This window comes from Oryzias latipes, chromosome 10 (assembly GCF_053564925.1).
Source record: "Oryzias latipes strain Hd-rR chromosome 10, Olatipes_Hd-rR_3.1".
NCBI classification, from domain to species: domain Eukaryota; kingdom Metazoa; phylum Chordata; class Actinopteri; order Beloniformes; family Adrianichthyidae; genus Oryzias; species Oryzias latipes.
This window is the reverse complement of record NC_136246.1, coordinates 30,104,614-30,124,718: the sequence shown is the minus strand read 5'-3', so window position 1 is coordinate 30,124,718 and position 20,105 is coordinate 30,104,614. Positions and strand designations below refer to the sequence as shown.

Below are 20,105 nucleotides of genomic sequence, written 5' to 3'. Positions count from 1 at the left end.
TCTATTGAGAAATAAACGGCTGTTACTCAGTTATTCTGTTTGTCAGAAAAACCATTCTGGCTCTCATATTTAACATAAACCTAGTTTTTCTTTTCAGAATTTCTCTCTTTATTGCAAGTTATTTAAGTCACAAACTGACCAATCAGATGCCTCAAAAGTAGGTGGGGCCTGCGGGCCCCTATTTCCAACATTCAAAGCGTTTTACAGATTTTGCGTAGCCCGCTTTCAAGTGATCAGGGTGTGGCCTTTTTGAGAGTGGTTGCCATAGAAACGAGTAGGACCAATTGCTGGTGGCTGACAACGTATGGCTCCAACGCGGCGGCGTCCGTGCTGCAAAAAAAAAAAAAGTAAGGTGCCTGGACTGACTTCAAATTGGTTAATTTCAAGCAATAAACATAAAACAAAATAGATGTATAACTACACCTTAACTATATTTAACCCTTGTGCTATCTTAGATGACCCCCCCCCCCACCCTTACATTGACGTGTTCTCCCTACCATGACAAAGGAGGAAAGATTTCATGTAATCCATGGACACCAGTGAAGATCACAAATCATTGAAGAAAAAAGCTTCAGAGCACTGTCTAGTGGGTCTAGATGACCCAACTCCCAATGTTAAAGTGCCTAGGATAGCACAAGGGTATAATTATGCCCACATATGTGCATCTACATACACATGATGCCATTATAATTACTCTTAATCATAAATAGGCTTATTTATATTTATACATGCAATACATGACCCATCAAATTCATTAACCCTTGTGCTATCCTAGGCACTTTAACATTGGGAGTTGGGTCATCTAGACCCACTTGACACAGGGCCGGCCCTGGTCTTCCGGGGGCCCTCTAACTGATCAGCAGCACCAACAAACTGTAATGAGTTTTTTTCTCAGTAATGTTAGAGAGCAGATTGTCTTGATATTTAATGCCCCAGCCGTAGAACGGCGTTGTGACGTTCCCTCGCTGAGTGGAGGGTGAAATGTTACAAAGCAATGCACGGAACTGAAGGTGGTTCATTTCCATCAGCCACCTGCTTAGAACGCTGCCCTGCTGGTAGAAACGTGTGTCGCAGGCTATGAATGTTGAAATTTAATATTAATTCTACACATTGTCAGGGGAGGGACAGATGGTGGTGGACTTTGCGAAGAGGATGGAAATGGCTGTAGTCAACACTTACTTCCAGAAGAGAGAGGAACATAGAGTGACATACAGAAGTGGAGGTAGGAGTACTCAGGTGGACTACATCCTATGTAGACGAGGTCATTTGAGAGAGGTTAATGACTGCAAAGTGGTGGTAGGAGAGAGTGTAGCCAGACAGCACCGCATGGTGGTGTGTAAGATGACTCTGGAGGTCAGGAAGAAGAAGAGAGGGAAAACAGAAAAGAAGACCAAGTGGTGGAAGCTACAGAATGAAGAAACTTGTGAGGAATTTAGGCAGAAGTTGAGGCAGGTCCTGGGTGGTCAGGATGAGCTTCCAGAGGACTGGGAAACTACAGCAGAGATTATCAGGGAAACAGGTAGGAAGGTGCTAGGTGTGTCATCTGGAAAGAGGAAAGACGGTAAAGAGACTTGGTGGTGGAATGAGGAAGTACAGGAATGCGTCCAGAGGAAGAGGTTGGCTAAAAAGAAGTGGGATGTAGAAAGGACTGAGGAAGGTAGACAGGAGTACAAGGAAGCGCAGCGTAAAGTGAAGAGAGAGGTGGCAAAGGCCAAACAGAAAGCTTACGATGAGCTATATGACAGGTTAGACACAAAGGAAGGAGAGAAGGACTTGTACAGGCTAGCCAGACAGAGAGACAGAGATGGGAAGGACGTGCAACAGGTAAGGGTGATTAAGGACAGAGATGGAAAGGTGCTAACAACCCAAGAGAGTGTACAGAAAAGATGGAAGGAGTATTTTGAGGAGCTGATGAACGAGGAAAATGACAGGGAAATAAGGGAGGAAGATGTGGTTGTTGTGGAGCAGGAAGTAGCAGAGATTGGAAAGGATGAGGTTAGGAAGGCTCTGAAAAGGATGAAGAGCGGAAAGGCCGTTGGTCCTGATGACCTACCTGTGGAGGTATGGAAGTGCTTAGGAGAGACAGCAGTGGAATTTCTAACAAGGTTGTTCAATAGGATTTTAGAGAGTGAGAAGATGCCTGAGGAATGGAGGAGAAGCGTTCTGGTCCCGATCTTTAAGAACAAGGGTGACACGCAGAACTGCAGCAACTATAGAGGAATAAAGTTGATGAGCCACACAATGAAGCTGTGGGAGAGAGTAGTGGAAGCCAGGCTTAGGAAGAAGGTGGAGATTTGTGAGCAGCAGTATGGTTTCATGCCCCGTAAGAGCACCACTGATGCCATTTTTGCTTTGAGAATGTTGATGGAAAAGTACAGAGAAGGTCAGAAGGAGCTGCATTGTGTGTTCGTAGATTTAGAGAAGGCGTATGACAGGGTGCCGAGGGAGGAGCTGTGGTACTGTATGAGGTCGTCTGGAGTGGCAGAGAAGTATGTCAGAGTAGTTCAGGACATGTATGAGAGAAGTATGACGGTGGTGAGATGTGCTGTAGGTCAGACAGAGGAGTTCAAGGTGGAGGTGGGACTACACCAAGGATCAGCTTTGAGTCCTTTTTTGTTTGCTATGCTGATGGACAGGCTGACAGATGAGGTAAGACAGGAATCTCCCTGGACAATGATGTTTGCGGATGACATTGTAATTTGCAGTGAGAGTAGAGAGCAGGTGGAGGAACAGCTAGAGAGGTGGAGGTTTGCTCTGGAAAGAAGAGGCATGAAGGTCAGTCGTAGTAAGACAGAATACATGTGTCTGAACGAGAGGGATCAAGGTAGAAGCGTTAGGTTACAGGGGGCTGAGGTGAAGAAGGTGCAGGAGTTTAAGTACTTGGGGTCAACAGTTCAGTGTGATGGGGAGTGTGGAAAAGAGGTGAAGAGGCGAGTGCAGGCAGGTTGGAGCGGTTGGAGGAAAGTGTCAGGAGTGTTGTGTGACAGAAGAGTGCCAGCAAGACTCAAAGGAAAGGTGTACAAGACAGTGGTGAGACCAGCTCTGCTCTATGGGTTAGAGACGGTAGCAGTGAGACAGAGACAAGAGGCTGAGATGGAGGTAGCAGAGATGAAGATGTTGAGGTTCTCCTTAGGAGTGACCAGGTTAGACAGGATAAGGAACGAGTCCATCAGAGGGACGGCTCATGTTGCCTGTGTTAGCGACAAAGTCAGAGAAGCCAGACTGAGATGGTTTGGACATGTTCAGAGGAGGGATAGTGGATATATGGGTAGAAGGATGTTGGAGATGGAGCTGCCTGGCAGGAGGGCAAGAGGACGGCCAAAGAGGAGATACATGGATGTCTTAACAGAGGACATGAAGTTGGCTAATGTTAGGGTAGAAGATGTCCATGATAGAGTGAGGTGGAAAACGATGATTCGCTGTGGCGACCCCTGATGGGAAAAGCCGAAAGAGAAAGAAGATTCTACACATTGTCACAGCATTGGAAAACGTTAAGAATGTTTGTGTCTTGTTTTTCCTCTTACAAAAACCATATTAAAACAAAAAATGTATTACTCTGCCCCATCTTTTTACATTTTCAAACATTTTTGAAAATGCTCCAGGGAGCCACTAGGGCAGCGCTAAAGAGCCGCATGCGGCTCCTGAACCGCAGGTTGTCGACCCCGCACTAACCCATTAGGGGACAGCGCATCGTGTGTACCATTTTCTCTTAACACAATTTTTAGAGAACATTCAAAAAAAAAAAATTGTCTTCTGGTTATTTATGACACAAGTCTCCAACTTGAACTAAAATTTTTACAAAGTAAGTTTAAAAGGGCATTTTTTTTATAGCTAAAGCAGAAATAAAGCATTAGAAGAATGTTCTGTGTAATGATGAAATCGCTTTGACTTTGTTTTATTTTAAGTGTGACGTTACAAACAGATAATAGGGTGTACCAGTAAGTTAAACAACTGTCATGTAGTAATAAATCCAAATTAGTTTAAAAACTGATAAAGAACATTTTTTTGGACCTGTGTGGTGCTTTAAATAGTGCAGTGGGAGTGACTGGTTCAATTCCCGACTCGTTAACAAACCGTCACTATTAAAGCTGACTCTGCGTGAAGATCCTTCATGGACCAGAATCCCTGCTCTGATGCAGATAGAGTAGTGTGGTGGCAGTGTCTCTGTGCTTCCAGTGAGAACGTGCTGGTTCAATTCCCAGTTGGAATAAGGGTCCTTAGGAAGTAGATGTCATAGTCTGTGTCTTTAAACCTTATTGTTGATTTTTGAAACATGTGGAGCGTGTTAAGCTCAAAGGAACAAAGCAACACAGTTCTGCTGTAGACAGATTAGCACAGTGGGAGTGTCTCGGTCCTTGAAGCAGGAGAGTGCAGGTTCAAGTCCTGGCTAGTTGCATCACAACTCATGCTTGGGGTGAGGAAGAGTCAGGGATGCTGAGAAGGGGGGTGGCTTCATCTTTAGTCTGGTAGGAGATCAATGACTTCTGTGCTATAAGATAGATGATGAAAGTTGATATTAGAGCTACAGCTAACTGGTAGTGAGACAGGTACCTAGAAGACTAGAACCGACAGGAGGGCTAAACCAACTATTAACGGGGTGGGGTAGATTTTTCTTTTTCCAGTACGTAGAAGCTACAACTAGATCAAGACAGTACCTTCACGCTACAAACACTACATTATGTTACTATACTTTCATAAATCTTGTCTTTCTAACTCAACTAAAAGTTGGTGCTCATATTATTAACTATTTGTAGAAATAAACTTGTTACATTAATAAAAGTTTTACTTACCTACACCACCATCCCTCACCTGCCCCCCACCTCCAGGTGAGGCTGTTCTACCTGTATTGCATCTATGGTACACAGACCCTCGACACATCCAAGCTGCATTCTGCATGGATCTATCTAAATGTACATCTTCTTCTGGGATCCTCTTCTCCTGGTCCTCCTTCCTCTGGGTGGGGGGGGGCAAAGATGAAGCCCCCCTTTTCCTTGCGTCCTGACTCCTCCTAGCCGCAGCTTGAATTGTGAGGCGACTGAACACCTCAATGTCCCTGACTGGGACTTGAACCTGCGCTCTCCCGCTTCAAGGACAGAGACACTCCCACTGTGCTAATCTGTCTACAGCAGAACTGTGTTGCTTTGTTCTTTTGAGCTGATGACTGTCAAGGAGCGGCAAAAACCGAAAACAACAAAACAGAGACGGGGAATTGAACCAGCGCTTCTCTGCTTTGGAGATCAAGTCAGTTCCATCGCACTATTCTGTACATCAGTCAGCACTTTGTCGATCACCATTTTTCCTCCATCTGGTGCTTTCTGGGATTTGAACCAGCACCTTCTTGCTCTACTGTCTCCACAGCAGCAGCTCTGGTTCCTTTCATCTCCATCAGTGGAACCTTGAAGCTGAAGTTTGATTGACGGTTGACGACCTCACATCACCAGTTGCTGCTGCTTCACCGGAAGTGTTTTGTTTGTTTTTTTCCTTAAAAGAGCGTTGGTTAACGGGTGTATGGAGGCTTTGGTGAAGCGTGTGATAGAAACTTGTGTGTTTACTTTGTTCTTTTTCTCCAAGCAGGAACTCTTTCTTTTGCTGATGATGCAGCCATATTACTTTTTTGATGGGAGTATATTCTTCATACGCCGTCATTAAAATCTCCGACTCCGTCTCACTAAAGTATGGCGCTCTCTATTTAATTACATTTTTTTTTCTGTTAACCAGGTACGGTGCAGTTTTCTCATGTTCTTTTTGTGTTACTTTACATGCTGTGGGGGGAAGGTGCTAATGAGAATGCGCACTGAGACTGCTGCGAGCTCTGGCCGAGGGGGAAAAACACAGAAGAAACTCTGGACAGCAATGTGAATTTTTGTTTTCTGTTAACCAAGATTAAAAGAGATTGACTCAGCATCCAAGCGTGGTCTTTTATTCACTGCAACACAACGCAGAGCAGGACTTACCCAGTTACAGCAGGACCACACCACACCGTTACCAACCTGCTAACAGGTTATGGGCCCAGGAGACGCCTGAGACTATAAAATGTGTTTTCCACTTTTGTGAGGAAGTTGACACCATGAGCAGATGAACAGCTGATACAAGCCGCTGGTCCCGGCTTCTGTTCGACGGAGATGAGAAGAACTATGACCTATGGGAAACCAAGTTCTTGGGTCACCTTCGACTACAAGGATTGAAAGACGCCATTCTGAATGCGCCTGACCCTGATGATGACGATGAGGATCCAGCTAAAAATGCGGAGGCATGAGCTTAACTGATCCAGTTTCTGGATGACAAGAGACTGTCGCTGGTGATGCGTGAGGCAGCAGATGATGTCCGCAAGGCGCTACAGATCCTGAGAGACACCTACCAAAATAAAGGAAAGCCTCGCATCATCAGTCTTTATACTGAACTGACTTCACTAAAAAAGCCGGCCAATGAAAGCATGACAGAATATTTAATCGGCACTGAGACAGCGATCACGGCCTCGAGAAACGCAGGTGAAACCCTGAGCGATGGCCTGCTGGTTGCCATGGTCCTGAAGGGGCTACCTGAGTCATTCCAACCATTTGCAATCCATGTGACACAGCAAGATGAGACCATGTCATTTTAAAGTTTAAAACAAAGCTACGGAGCTGTGAGGACACTGAAAAGATGCGCGCAACCGCAGCAGGTGACAACGTGATGAATGCCCGCATGCACCAGAGGGAGACCTGCCAGCCCAGGTGAGCGAGGAGCAGAGAAGGCGACAAAGGACTTTGTATGCTTCAGATGCGGCCTGTAGGGACACGTGGCCAGAACCTGCCAGCGCAAACTGTGGTGCAGCTTGTGCAAAAGCAGCACGCACCGGGACAGCACCTGCAGACGCAGACAGCACCTGCAGACGCAGACAGCACCTGCAGACGCAGACAGCAGACGCAGACAGCGCAGAGGACAAGACGACGCACACAAAGCCTGCAGCGAGACGATAAACCAGAAGAAGGAGTTTGCTTTCCGAGTGAGCGAGGGAGCAGACATTAGATGGTCGACTGTGGAGCAACTTCACATATCATCACTGATCACAGGAAGTTCAGACGTTTTGATGAGAACTTCCAGGCTGGACCACACTGTGTGGTGTGGTCTGGCTGACGGCACAAAGTGTAAAGGGGCGCCGGAGCGTCGTGGTGATGCGGAGGTCTGTCTGATTGACAGCAGAGGCAAATTTAATTTGTGGGCCCTCTAACTGATCAGCAGCACCAACAAAATGCCACTGTTATTGTAATATAAATGAGATCTCTCTATTACTAAATTTTGTGAATGTATTATTGTTGCTGCTGAAGAACTGAATACAGTTTATCGCTTGCATGTTGGATGCACATTTAGTGGTGCCAAAAAAATTTAAAAGTGAAAAGAAAAAAATATGAATGAAAAATGTATAGAGATATGTATTTTTTAATATAACATTAGGCACTCAACAAATGACATTCACAAAACTCCAACTTATTAAAAACAGCAACTTAATAGAAAATCAAATAACGATAAAGCAATCCAAAAGAAAGAACACAACAGCTCAATGATGGGGATTTTGGAAAGTCAGAGTCTTTATCCGTCTGAAAAGGATCTCTCTGCACCAAATCCATTCTTACTGGATCAGAGAGTGTGGTTGGCCGTTCAGCTGGACCAAACTTACCAGCAGCAGCAGCATCAACGTTTTTCCTTTCAACACAAGATGTGGTGACAGGAGTTTCTTCTGCAGCTAAAAAACAAGCATTATTATTATACAATAATCAATGATAAAGCTAATAAAATAAGAATACTAATAATAGTTTACTGGCTCATTTAAAATCTGTGTGCAGGTTTTTTACAATTTCATGATCTTTTCATATATTTATGAGAGATTGGTTGTTTGATTGTATATTTGCATGAAGTCATATTTGTTTATTTAAATATGAACAATTTGGGACTTCATTCTCTACAGCTGCTGTTTATGAAAAAAGGGGTTATGCAGACACTGTTTTTTAAATTACTTTACACGCTATTAAAGTTACCTGAGATGACATCTTCAGTGATGTCAGAAACATCTTGGGATGTGGACGCTGCACCTCCTCCAATACTTTTTCAGAGCAGAAGAAACTGTTGGATGGGAAGAAACTGTGCAAAAAATCCTCATTATGTAAAACCAAAACTGCAAAATACAAACATGAAATAAATGTACCCATTTATAAATAATAAATGTGAACACTAATTTGATGAGAAATGGAAATATTAGCATTCATACACTTTATTATTATTTTGTATGTTCATAATTTTAAAATTAGTAAATTTATTTTGTTCGTCATTTATCAATGAGAAAATGTATTTCCTGTTTGTATTTGGCAGTTTTGATTCTCCATATTTCATGCTAATGCAAGATTTTAAGACACACTCATTGTTGTAAAACTCAGACTACTGACTGTCTATAACAGATAAACAGCATTTTTATACTGACATAACCGGAAAATGCAGATCGCACTAAATATGTGTTATCAGCAAAACAATGAAACAATACGATAACGTGAGTTAAAACATTTACTTATCAGCCACCGTTGTCATTATTTGCTTTTCTCTGCTCTCCGCCGTTTTAGAAGGTCATGTCTGACCTCATCTTGGAAACTTGGGTATCAGAATTATTTTCACGTTTTCCATTGGTAAATTGCGACAAATGGGATAGTTTTGTGCAATCTTCACCTCGGATTGATTAGTATTTTACGTAAATTGCGCAGCTGCACAGAAAGGCAGGAGAAGAATACAACATCCTCCAAACTTACCTTGTGACTGATGTTTAAATTCTTCATCTTTTTTCAGCTCCTGATGGATAAAGTCTATTTGGCATAAAGTTCTATTGTTGTCGCGTTGATCAACGTGACAAATTGAAACAAAATGCGCTCGTAAATGTACATTGTGCCAGGCTCAGATGAAATGATGTTGACCAATAGTTGCTAAGAGTGGCGTAACGTCATCATTTGGGTTGCCAGATTGGTTCAGGTGTGTTGAAGGGGGCGATCATTAAAGTGCAGCCAACTTTCTTTTGCACAACATTCAGAGCGCACGTTGGTACGGACGCGCTGTGAAATGGGTTGCCAGATTTGGCTCTTTTTTTATTTTTATTTTTTTCGCCACTTCAGGGCCCTGGTGGTGGCGGGGGCCCTACGCGGCTGCGTATTTCGCGTATAGGGAGGGCCGGCCATGACTAGACTGAACAATTTTTCTTCAATGATTTGTGAACCTCACTGGTTTCCATAGATTACATGAAATCTTTCCACCTTTATCCACCTTTGTCATGGTAGGGAGAACACGTCAATGTAAGGGTGGGGTCATCTAAGATAGCACAAGGGTTAAAATTGTAAAGAGTGTCTGACTTCAGGTCAGCGCACTACAAATCAATGAGCGACGTTGCTGCATTTACTTTCCTGGACTCTCACAGAGGAGGGAAAAGCATTTATTCCCCCTGTGTTTCTACAATATTACTAGAGTGCCCCCCTGAGACTGACTAAGCCTCAATACATCTCTGCTTATCCTTTGACATCAACCCTTGTGCTATTTTAGATGACCCCACCCTCACATTGACATGTTCTCCCTACCATGACAAAGGTGGATAAAGGTAGAAAGATTTCATGTAATCCATGGACACCAGTGAAGATCACAAATCATTGAAGAATAAAGGTTCAGATCACTGTCTAATGGGTCTAGATGACCCAACTCCCAACGGTAAAGTGCCTAGGACAGCACAAGGGTCACACAACCAAATGCAGCTGTTTCTGCAGCTCATCCAGGGTCAAAAGGGGAGGACAAACTTCACACATCCGGGTGTGTGATAGCTGACAGGACCTTAACTTTTGATCCTACCTGCATTTTGTATCTCACATGTAATGACGCTGTGGGACTGCATCCTGTGATCTGAAAGCTCAGGGGCCTCTAAGGAGCCCTAACAGGATGTCAAAAACAACCTAAAATGAGCTTCCTGTTTCTCAGAAACAGGTGGAGCGTCTGTTCTTAACGAAACCGGTTCAGGTTGCATTTAATTTTTTACTTAACTCAATTTATTTTGCAAAACATCCAGAATAAGGCCTGCTGCAGATCTTGAAGTATTGTTGGGAGAACGGCGCTCCCTAGTGGTTGAACTGCTAACAAATAACAGACTGTAATTAAAATGCTAATTAATCCTAACACTACTCCAAATCAAGTCGCCAGGTTGTGTTGCAGCACACCAGCGGGTGCTAATAAATTCAGGGGAAGCGTGCACCCAGATATGCTTTCTGATTTGTTATCCATATGTGTTGTTGACAGCAGCGGTTGCACGGGCTTGTGTTGTGTTTAAAATGCATTCCCAGACATCACAGATTACTCCAACGCCAAGGTAGCGTCCTGGATGACATCCAGCTCGGTTTAGAGACATCTGTTTCGTGTAAATGGCGGCTGGTCCCGTGTGAGATTGTGCAGTCGGCCACATGCTTGATTTACACTGACACTCGGGAGGATGGATGACAAAGCCCTGCAGCCATGCAAAGCTCAGGAGGAGGTGGATGTGAGCCTGCACGTCGCACACGTGCAGTGGCATTCCAAACCTGCAGAAAGTGCGAAAAGTAAAAACGATTTCATGACTTTATGTCCCTTTTTCTTCAGAAAAAAGATTTTCCTGCACCAAAACACCTGAACGTGAGGTTTCTTTCACTTCTGCCGCCCATTACGTGGATATAAGTAGTAGTATAATCAACAAAAACAAATAAATTACTTTTTTTTGTTTCAAAATATAAAGGCTGTTTTTTTGCTCAGTTTGGTCATATTTATTTTATCTTATTTTATATGTTTATTTGACTGGGACATTGAACATTACAAAGCATCTGGGCAAATGCACCCGCGGTTATCAAAAGACCGTTTCCCTATGTTGTCCCCGGAAAGGTACGATGTAAACATGTATGATAATGAAATATCAACATTCTAAATGCGTAAAAACACAATGTAAATATAAAAGGACACTACTAACTGATATCAATGCTGTAAACAAAAACAACAAAAAAGAAAATAAAGGAAAAAATCAAAATTGGCATAAAAAAATCTAATTTGCTTTGACAAAGAATTACAAAAGTAATGTTTTAATAGGCAATTGCTTTGTGTATTTCTTCTTTATAAATATTATTTGCACCTACAATTTGCATTAGCATGTACCATGTAAGTACCGAGTAGACACAAAAAACTACCATGTAAGTACCCAGTGAGTCCCATGAAAAGTACCACTCACAACACCGAGTAAATACCCAGTAAATTCCATAAAAAGTATTATGTTAATACCCTGTAAGTACCTAGTAGTTAACCCTTTTGCTATCCTAGGCACTTTAACATTGGGAGTTGGGTCATCTAGACCCACTAGACAGTGCTCTGAACCTTTTTTCTTCAATGACTTGTGATCTTCACTGGTGTCCATGGATTACATGAAATCTTTCCACCTTTATCCACCTTTGTCATGGTAGGGAGAACACGTCAATGCAAGGGTGGGGTCATCTAAGATAGCACAAGGGTTACACAATAAGTACCATGTAAATACCACTTGAGTAAGCTGTAAATACTGTACTGTAAAAGAAAGCGTTACCCACTCTTCTAATCAGCCAATCACATGGCAGCAACTCGATGCATTTAGGCGTGTAGACATGGTCTGCATGATCCACTGCAGGTCAAACTGAGCATCAGAATGGAGAAGAAAGGGGATTGAAGTGACTTTGAACGTGGCATGGTTGTTGGTGCCAGACGGCCACAGCCTACCTATTTGACCACAGTGTCCCCATCTGCTGATGGCTACTTCCAGCAGGATAAGACGCCATGTCAATGATCTCAGACTGGTTTCTTGAACACAACAATAGTTCACTGGACTCAAACGGCCGCCACAGTCACCAGATCTCAACCCAACAGACCGCCTTTGGGATGTGGTGGAACAGGAGATTGGCATCATGGATGTGCATCCGCCAAAACTTGAGCAACTTCGTGATGTTGTCATGTCAATATGGAGCAAACTAAGAAATGTTTCCAGTACCTTAATTAATCTATGCCACCAAGGATTAAGGCAGTTCTGAAGGCAAAAGGGGTCCAATCCACTAGCAAGGTGGACCTAATAAAGTGGCAGGTGAGTGAGTTTACTTGTGTCTTTTATGTCAACACCCTTGTGTTCAGCGTACATTCATGAAAGATGCTCTACAAATAAATGTAGATTATTTGTAGAGCATGTAAAAAATGACAAAGCAAATAAAAAACACACAGAAAAAGCACCCACATATGATCCTTTCTTCCAGAGAAACATTGAATCCTACATTTCTTGTGTCTCAACAATTGAGTTTTTTTAGTTTAATTAATATTTATAGACATGAGGCGGATTTTTCCGGCTGATTTGTCACAACTGCTGGTAAAGCTGCATTTTGATGCTAAAGCAGCCCTGAAGCAGCGGACAGGGCTGCTCCCAGCATCCCATTGACACATCCTGATGGATCTACTTTTGCAGCTTTGAGTGACACCTAAGGATTTCTTTTTGTCTGACAAGAAAAACCCTCGCCCGGTCCTCTGCATTAAATGAAGCCCATTTTGGATAATCCTGCTGTCTGCAGCCCTTCAACTCTGGCAGCTTCTTATCGTAACAGAGGGGAGAAATAACTTTTCCTCCTCTGAACATGTGTCCTCCAGCTCCAGGACAAGGAAAGTGTCTGTCACAGATGAAGGTGTGAAGGGCTTTGCTGGTGTTCTGCTGAAAGATAAATGCAGTTAACAGCTTCTGCGTCATCAAATTTGTCGGACAATTGAACCCAACTTAAGCAACCTTAGGGTTGGCACTGCTCTACATCACAGATAGCGACATTAGGGAGGAGAAAAGTCCAAACACTGAACCCCGAGGGTGTTTTTTTTTCTTGCTGATGCCGGGTCTGTTTGGGTCACAGGAGGCGAGCTGCCGCCTCCTTACTGCTGATGGCGTTGGCCCATCAGCAGTTGGCGTTGGCTGGTCGAGACGCCCGCCAGCCAGCAGGCCTGCCAATCAGCGGGGGATCCACTTGTCATTAGCAGACTCTGATCTACAAAGCCATGGACGGCAGTAATGACCTCATTAAAGAGGCCCTCGCACTTCCTGGCAGCTGCAGCAGAGGCAATGAGGTGGCTCATTGTGATGGATGTATGGAAGTGGGATTCTCTCACCTGAACGGTTGAAAATTTGGTCAATTTTTCAGATTTTACAGATCTCACTAATGAATCATTACACAAACCCTCCAATCCTTTTCACTTTTTAAATTATAACTTTATTCAACGCATAGTTGGTGGGTTTTTTTTTCCAGGTACAAAAATGTTTAAACTCTTTGAATTTCGTCAGAAAGCATCTGATTTGTTTTGCAAAAGTTAAATTCGATGGATTCCAACTCTTGTGAAGATGAAATTGTTTAATTTGACTTCTTTTTTTTCTTTTTTTTATTGCTTCCACAAAATGCGTGGATACTGAAGCATCACATCACTGAAGGTGAAGAAGTGATAGAACAAGAGCTCAAGATGGTCATTCAAGAAATGGGTTTCTTGTGCAATTTTGCATTAAACAGTTATAAATATCAAAACAATCTGCAACAAACATTTTTGCATACAAAGAAAAATGAAAGCATTTATTCCTAAAAGTTCTATAATAATGTCTTCCTCCTAAATTAAGCTTAAATGTATTAAAAAGATCATAACCTGAGCCTTTCAGTGGTTCCATCCACAGACATGACAGCAGCAGGAACTCCGTCAACATTAAACACATTTACTGTTAAACTATGGTCGGCTTTCTGTCAAAACAATGTTAAAAATGGTTAAAAGTTGAATAAAACGACTGGTTATCTTCTCTGAGTGTGACCCTTTTGAAAATTAAAGTTAAGCTTTGTATTAGAAATGTAGTTTTCTTTTGAATATTCCCAACCTAGAACAAAATGTTCCTTTTACGTAATCAGTGGGCCACTTATAGAGGTTGTTCTGATATAGAAAAGACAATCTGATCATGTTGAAATTATCTGGAGTATCATAAATAATGAAGCTCTGGATCGCATTTTTCTCTTTTTTGAAACACTTTAAAGCTTTTTTATTGTGAAAAAAGTTAGGAGAAATAAAAATGGTTTCTGTCAGAGGCGCTGGGTTGAATAACTGAGTATTTAAACTGCAGACAGTTTCATAAATCATCATTAAAGATGCTTGGAATAAACCAACAGAGATCCTACTATTGTAACGTCATTATCAGCCTTTTGTTTGCACATGATACTGCTGGGAGGCGTGAGCTGGATGTTTCAGCACCACGGTCAGTTCCCTGCCTCTGTAATGATGCAGGAACTGGCTTTGGGTCTCCCTCCATGCAGGGCCCCCCACTGACAGCAGATCCCCAAACACCACAGCTGCAAGGAAAAGTTTTTGCTTTAGAGATCTGCAAAAAAAAGTCTGGAATGAAGATACCATTCCAAAAAATGATACGCTTTTTAGACAAAAATCAAAAAACCTGTGACGTAGCTTCTGCTGAGCTGCAGGACTCAATTAGAAATGTGTCTCTGAGTTGTGGGCGGGGCTGTTGACGTGGAGGAACGCCACCCTTCACGTCACCCACATCTGAGAGCTCTCTGTTTACACTCTGTCCCGCTAGCTCATTAACGGAGCAACAAAAATGGCAGGCAATATTGGAGCCCTACAGCCTATCCAGCCCTACAGTTTTGAGCCAGAAATAAGCTCAGACGAGTAAAACGAAGACGGACGGACACGGATCCTGTCATCTGTAAGCGGGTGCAACAGAATGGAGAGGAGCAGGGAGCTCGTGACCCACCCAGTGAATTTTCTACATCACAAAAAATCTCTTTTTCCAACGGCATTTTTTTCTTCTGCTCCTGATTCACAACGATTTGATTAAAACATACTCAGAAATTCCCATTTAAAATAAATGTTCTTTAGATATATTCTCCATCATGAGAAAAAATTAGAAACAAAATGTTTAAAAGTTGTGAAAAGGCTGAAAATTCATATAAAAACCAAATCCAAGTGAAAGAAATGTTGATGAAGGATCTGCTCCAAGGACATTGTTCACTTCTAATGATTTGTGTTCCTCCTGCTGGCCATTGCAGCAGCAGTGCCCCCCCCCCCCCCCCCACACACACACACGCAGAAGTCAAACTTGTCTTCAACACCGCCTCGCTTCTCGGGGGCCCGTATTCGGTTCCTGTGGGAGTGCTCGTGGGTCTGTGGGCCATTGCTCACGTCTCTCCGGCTGGAACCGCCGCCTCCTTCAGTTCCGACTCTGCAGACCAGAACTAGAGGAAACTTACTTTCGGCTGTGTGATGCCGGCTCCCCGCGATGTGGAATGCAGGGCTCCGTGGCCGTGGGGCTCGTGGATGATCGATAACTGCCGACAGGAGCGCGTTCCTGTCATTAATTATTAATAGATCCCCGTGAAACGCCGGGGATGCGAGAGAGACGCAGCTGCGGCGAGGATCGCGCAGAGCCGGGGGAGTCACCGACGGAGCAGGTCTCGGTGTGAGCGCGTTTCCAGAGGAGCCCGAGAGGAGCATGAGGGAGGATGAAGAAGGGGGGAGCGGCATGGAGAGTGGCAGAGGTGGATTATAATGAAGTTGAGTGGAAAAGGACTGTGCGCCGTCTTCTCCAGCACCCTCCTCTTCGTGTGCGCCCTGAGCGAAGTTGTCGTTGGATTAAGATGCGTCTCGCTGGGATCCACGGTGAAGGCGCATTTCCACCTCGGCGCCACGGCCGGGGCTTTTTACTCCGGGTTACTTGTGGGAATTGGACAGGTGCTGCTGGGGACCGCGCTGCTCTGTTGCGCGGAGAAGCCCGGCTGCAGGAATTTCTTCCTTCTGGGGGTTGTGGTCTTCTTGTTGGGGGTCCTCACCGCCTTCTCCGGCGCAGTCGTGGATGGAGACACGGCTTCCCTGGTGGAGCGGAAATTCTCCCACTATTGCTTTCACTCTGTGATGATTGTGAACCCGGTCTGCGAGCAGCTGAGGGATTACCAGCGGAGTCTGGTCATCTCCACGGTCCTCAGCACTTTGGAATGCCTCCTGGGGCTCATCCACCTGGCCATCATCAAGCGCTACAAGGCGGCGCAGTTCTCCCGGAGCAGGCGGTGTCAGCGGCAGAGCGCCGGGGCGATCCTCTTCAGTGAGGAGCGGGACTGCCCCGCGCACCTGCCGGTGTCTTACATCAACCTGGGGGTGTTCACGGTGCTGGATGAGACGGGCGCAGAAGCGCGGCGTGGAGGACACCCGTCCATCGAGCTGCCGGGATACTCGCCCTCGGACCCGGAGCTCAACCACTGCTTCCCCTTCTCCTTCCCGATCCCCAGCGAGCTGCCGCCCGCGTACGAAGACATTTTCCCGCCGGAGACGCGCAACACATAGCCGCTCCGGAGCTGCGCCCCGCACCACCCTTGGGGGCGCGTCTCTCTGCTGTGACAATCAGTGACATTGTGCTTCATCAATACCCTCCATCCACTTCAGCAAGTTCCACAGGAGGACAGCAGCAGGGGATTTTTCATTGTCCTGCTTTCATGCTGAGCTTTTCCTCACACCTGCCTGATAGCGCGCATTAGTCAGACTGAAGCAGATGCGCAGATCTGCCTTCAGAGCCTTCAGGCCCCAAGAGCAGGCGCACCGAGGCCCGCAGCTTTGCTAAAATAACGTCCGAGGTACTGTTTTAAATGTTTGCTGTTTTTAAACTTGTGAATAAAACGTGTATTTAACCATAAATGTGGTCATGAAGCTGCTGCCAGCACGTGGACCTCCATCCCACTCCATCAGAGAAAACTCAGATTGTTTATTTACTGGGGATTTTTTGGAGTGTAGCAATCTAAGATTCAAGAGCCATGAATGATTAACAAAGAAAACATTGGTTTTCCAGTCACAATTCAGCACATCTACAGACTGTTTTAAGGGGTTGATCTCTTTAGATTGAAGTGTTTCACACAGTTGGCGTTTGAGGGCCAGATGGACAGAGAGTGTTTTTCATTTTTCTGAGGTCTTATTGAGCAGCAGGTTTGATCTAAACATCTGCAGAGTCTGGTGGTGCTAACATGTCAATTTGGGTGGGGCGATGAGACATCTTACTGGTAGAAATCTGAATGTAATTCCACTTTGACCAAAGTTAAAAACTTTTTTTTTAGAATAATATGTTGCAGGAAAATAAAAAAAATCACTTCGATTTATTTTGCATTGAATGGATGGCAAAATAAGATTAGCTTTGTGCACAAAAAGCATCACTTAAAGTCTGATGGGGGGAAAAGTAACCTGACCCGAACACTCAGCATGAAACCACCACTTAAGAGATTTGCGGTGAACCTCTGCACTCCATGGTAAGCTGCAGCCATCTATGTGGGAAACCTAAATATAAAATGCATCATCATCAGCAAATTAAAGATTTTTAAGAATTTTTTCTGTAGTTTAAGTTATTGAAGTTATAAACTGACTAATCAGATGCCTCAAAATAGCCTGCTTTCAGGTGATAGGGTTGTGACCTTTCAACAAGCTCACTCCTGATTGACAATAGTGGTTGCCATGGAAATGTTGACTCAGGATGACTTTGACCAATCACTGCTTACTGAAGTCTGTCCAACTCCAACATGGCGGCATTCACATCGCGTAAAAATGGCGACTGAACTGACCTTAATTCGTTGGAGCCATTTTCTATGGTTGATGATGTACTAACTCGGTCCAGTCCTCATATACAGTCAATGCTTTAACATCAATATATGACATCAGCAGCAGCATATTTTAGGATAAAAAATAACGAAGTCTTTTATCCTTGAGCTTGTCGTGTGGGTGGAATTCAAAAAAAATAAAAGTTTTTGGTTTCTACTCGGTTCAGAAGCACAAATAAATACAGATCTCATCCCTAGTTCCCTTTAATATATTGAGCTATACATCCAACCCATGCTGGCCTTTTGATCATAACTAAAATAATAAATTCATAAGGAAATTTCCTCTCAGCATGGACAATTCTATTGTTAATAAAGGCTTTCAGCTCCACTTTTTACTTCCTTACAGGAACAGATAATCATTCTAATGTACTCTGGTGAATTCCACTTGAAAAGTTCCCTTTCCTTAAAAAACGATGTTTTACATGCGTTTTTGATGAGCACTTTATGATGATAACCTCCTCTTCTCCTTCTAAATACGGTGTGATGGACTTATCGGCTTCTTCGTTCAGCTTAGGCTGGGCTTTCTGCACGCTGGAGAGGAGAGGTGGAAACATCACGCTTCAGTCTACTCTCACCTAACTTTAAGCAGACGGAGGAAAAAGAAGCGTTTTGGACAGCCGCCGTCTTCATTTGACAGAAAGGTTGAAGCAAAGTGAGCTGTGTAAGCTCGCAGACTGTACTGCACCAAACAAAACAGTCATGTTTTAGAGGAGACGTGGAAATGCTGTGAATTTAAGTGTTTTGTGTCTCTTCTTATGGATACTGCAGCACAATAGATTATTATTCCAGAGGGATGATCTATAGGGAGCTATTCCAAAGATAAACTTTAACTTCTGTGTTTTATCTCTATTGTTCAATGAACTTGATCCATTTATTTGAATGGAAAAACGTTTGATTGAGGATTTTGAGTGGTTCCTCTCTTTAAAACTTATCTTTATTTGGAATATTTTACATTTAGAATTTCAAAGTAATTATTCATTTTATTAGATTTTTTTAGTTCAAAGGTTTCAGTTACTGTCTGGTGACGGAAATTTGAGTTTGTGATGATCATAAAGACGAGGACAAAGATGACACGTTAAAAAATGTTTTTTGTCTTAGCACCTTTGTTGATTCTCCTTGCCTAATTCAACAACAAAGTGCACATAATTTTATTAATTTATTAATTTTTGTCATATTAATTTGCTCTTTTAATCTTTATAAATACATTTTTTGCTGAATTGCAAACAAATATTTTTTTTAATCATTTTTAAGACTTTTAGCCTACAGGTTCAGTTATTTAGTAGCCTAGTTCCCGATTGAGCTAAGCTAAGATAAACTAAGAGCTTCGTTAGCTAAGTCAGAACTCATTTTACCTTTTGAGCCTTTACTGAAGATGTCGCCTGCAAAACTTGAATAAAAGATGCTCTTTGACCTGACGTAACTCTTTGTCTGCTTACGGCATCAACATGAATCTGTTGATTCTGTCGCAGAAAAAAGCGGCTTTTTGGTATTTTCTCCACTTCAGAACCCGTTAAACGAAAGAATGTCAACACTGGAGCTAAAGCTCTGGCGTTAAAGGGCAAAAATAGAAACTTCCGACAAGACATCGGTGTGTATTCTCTTTTTTAAAATATTATTAGTGCACTTATGAGGCACAGTTGTGGTGCCCTGATGATTTAATAAAGCCAACAGCTTTATTTTGTCCTTTAAATCACAAGACTTAAATGCTAGAGCTGCGTATTGACAAGAGTCTGGTGATACGATACGTATCACGATGCACTAAATCCCAATACCCCCCAAGACTGTAGCAGAGGCAAAATGTAAGAAGATTTTAAGAGTAAGACTTTTAAAAAACTTTATCTGAACACTAACAGAGCTTCCACACTGACAAAAACCTATTAAAAATTGTATTTAATTATCAGCACATTAAGTTCTGCAATTGTGTCTAACCTGAAGTTGTTTTTACCCAAACAAATGTGCTTTAACCAATCAAGATTCTTTAAGTATGATTAGGAAAACAAAGTGCTATGTATTTCCAACGCTGCTTTAATGTATTTTATGTGGGAGTCATTGGTTAATGTGTTATTACTTATAGTCACAGGGGTGTAATATCATATCACACACAGCTTTAAGTTTTTAATTTCTTTGCCCTTTTGCAGCAGGTTACCCTACCGTATGTGTTGCTATGATACAAGGCGCAATGTGTTAGGTATCCACATCCCACATCTGCTCTCAGACTCACAGAAATGGTCGCGGAAGTCTCAATCCAGTCAAAACTAAATCTTGACTCAGAAATCATAAAGTGCAAAACATGTGAGGCACTTTTGGGCGAGACCGGTAAAAAACTAGACTGCGACTGATTTGAGATGCTTAAAAGAATGGATTGTGAGCAATCCTCTAATTTAGTGTCCAGCTGTGAACAATCATAGTTCAAGAGATGAG

At 43.1% G+C, this 20,105-nt stretch overlaps 2 protein-coding genes and 1 long non-coding RNA gene across 4 annotated transcripts in view; 1 reads left to right on the top strand and 2 right to left on the bottom strand.

The window, feature by feature from the left end:
- Positions 1–217: 217 nt before the first annotated feature.
- On the bottom strand, positions 218–9,147 carry LOC144994778 (uncharacterized). Its single transcript, XR_013658422.1, has 3 exons — positions 8,016–9,147; positions 7,658–7,723; positions 218–330 (listed from the first exon to the last, which is right to left on the bottom strand). It is a non-coding gene; the product is annotated as an uncharacterized LOC144994778 (long non-coding RNA).
- Positions 9,148–10,185: 1,038 nt separating this feature from the next.
- Positions 10,186–20,105, bottom strand: part of pigg (phosphatidylinositol glycan anchor biosynthesis class G (EMM blood group)) — a 128,054-nt gene continuing 118,134 nt past the window's right edge. Inside the window, exon 11 of one of the 2 annotated variants that reach the window (XM_078953736.1) lies at positions 10,186–10,571. In XM_078953736.1, the coding sequence (XP_078809862.1) occupies positions 10,271–10,571 (301 nt within the window). In that variant the 3' untranslated portion in view covers positions 10,186–10,270. The remainder of the gene's footprint in view (positions 10,572–20,105) is intronic. The other variant, XM_078953735.1, reaches the window with a different exon arrangement.
- On the top strand, positions 15,145–16,737 carry tmem271 (transmembrane protein 271). Its single transcript, XM_078953743.1, has one exon. It carries the CDS (start codon positions 15,601–15,603, stop codon positions 16,387–16,389), a length of 789 nt encoding a protein of 262 aa, XP_078809869.1. The 5' UTR covers positions 15,145–15,600; the 3' UTR covers positions 16,390–16,737.

Bases quoted from the DNA above. Each gene is read 5' to 3' on its own strand.
- tmem271 (XM_078953743.1), top strand. From the start codon at position 15,601: ATGAAGTTGAGTGGAAAAGGACTGTGCGCCGTCTTCTCCAGCACCCTC.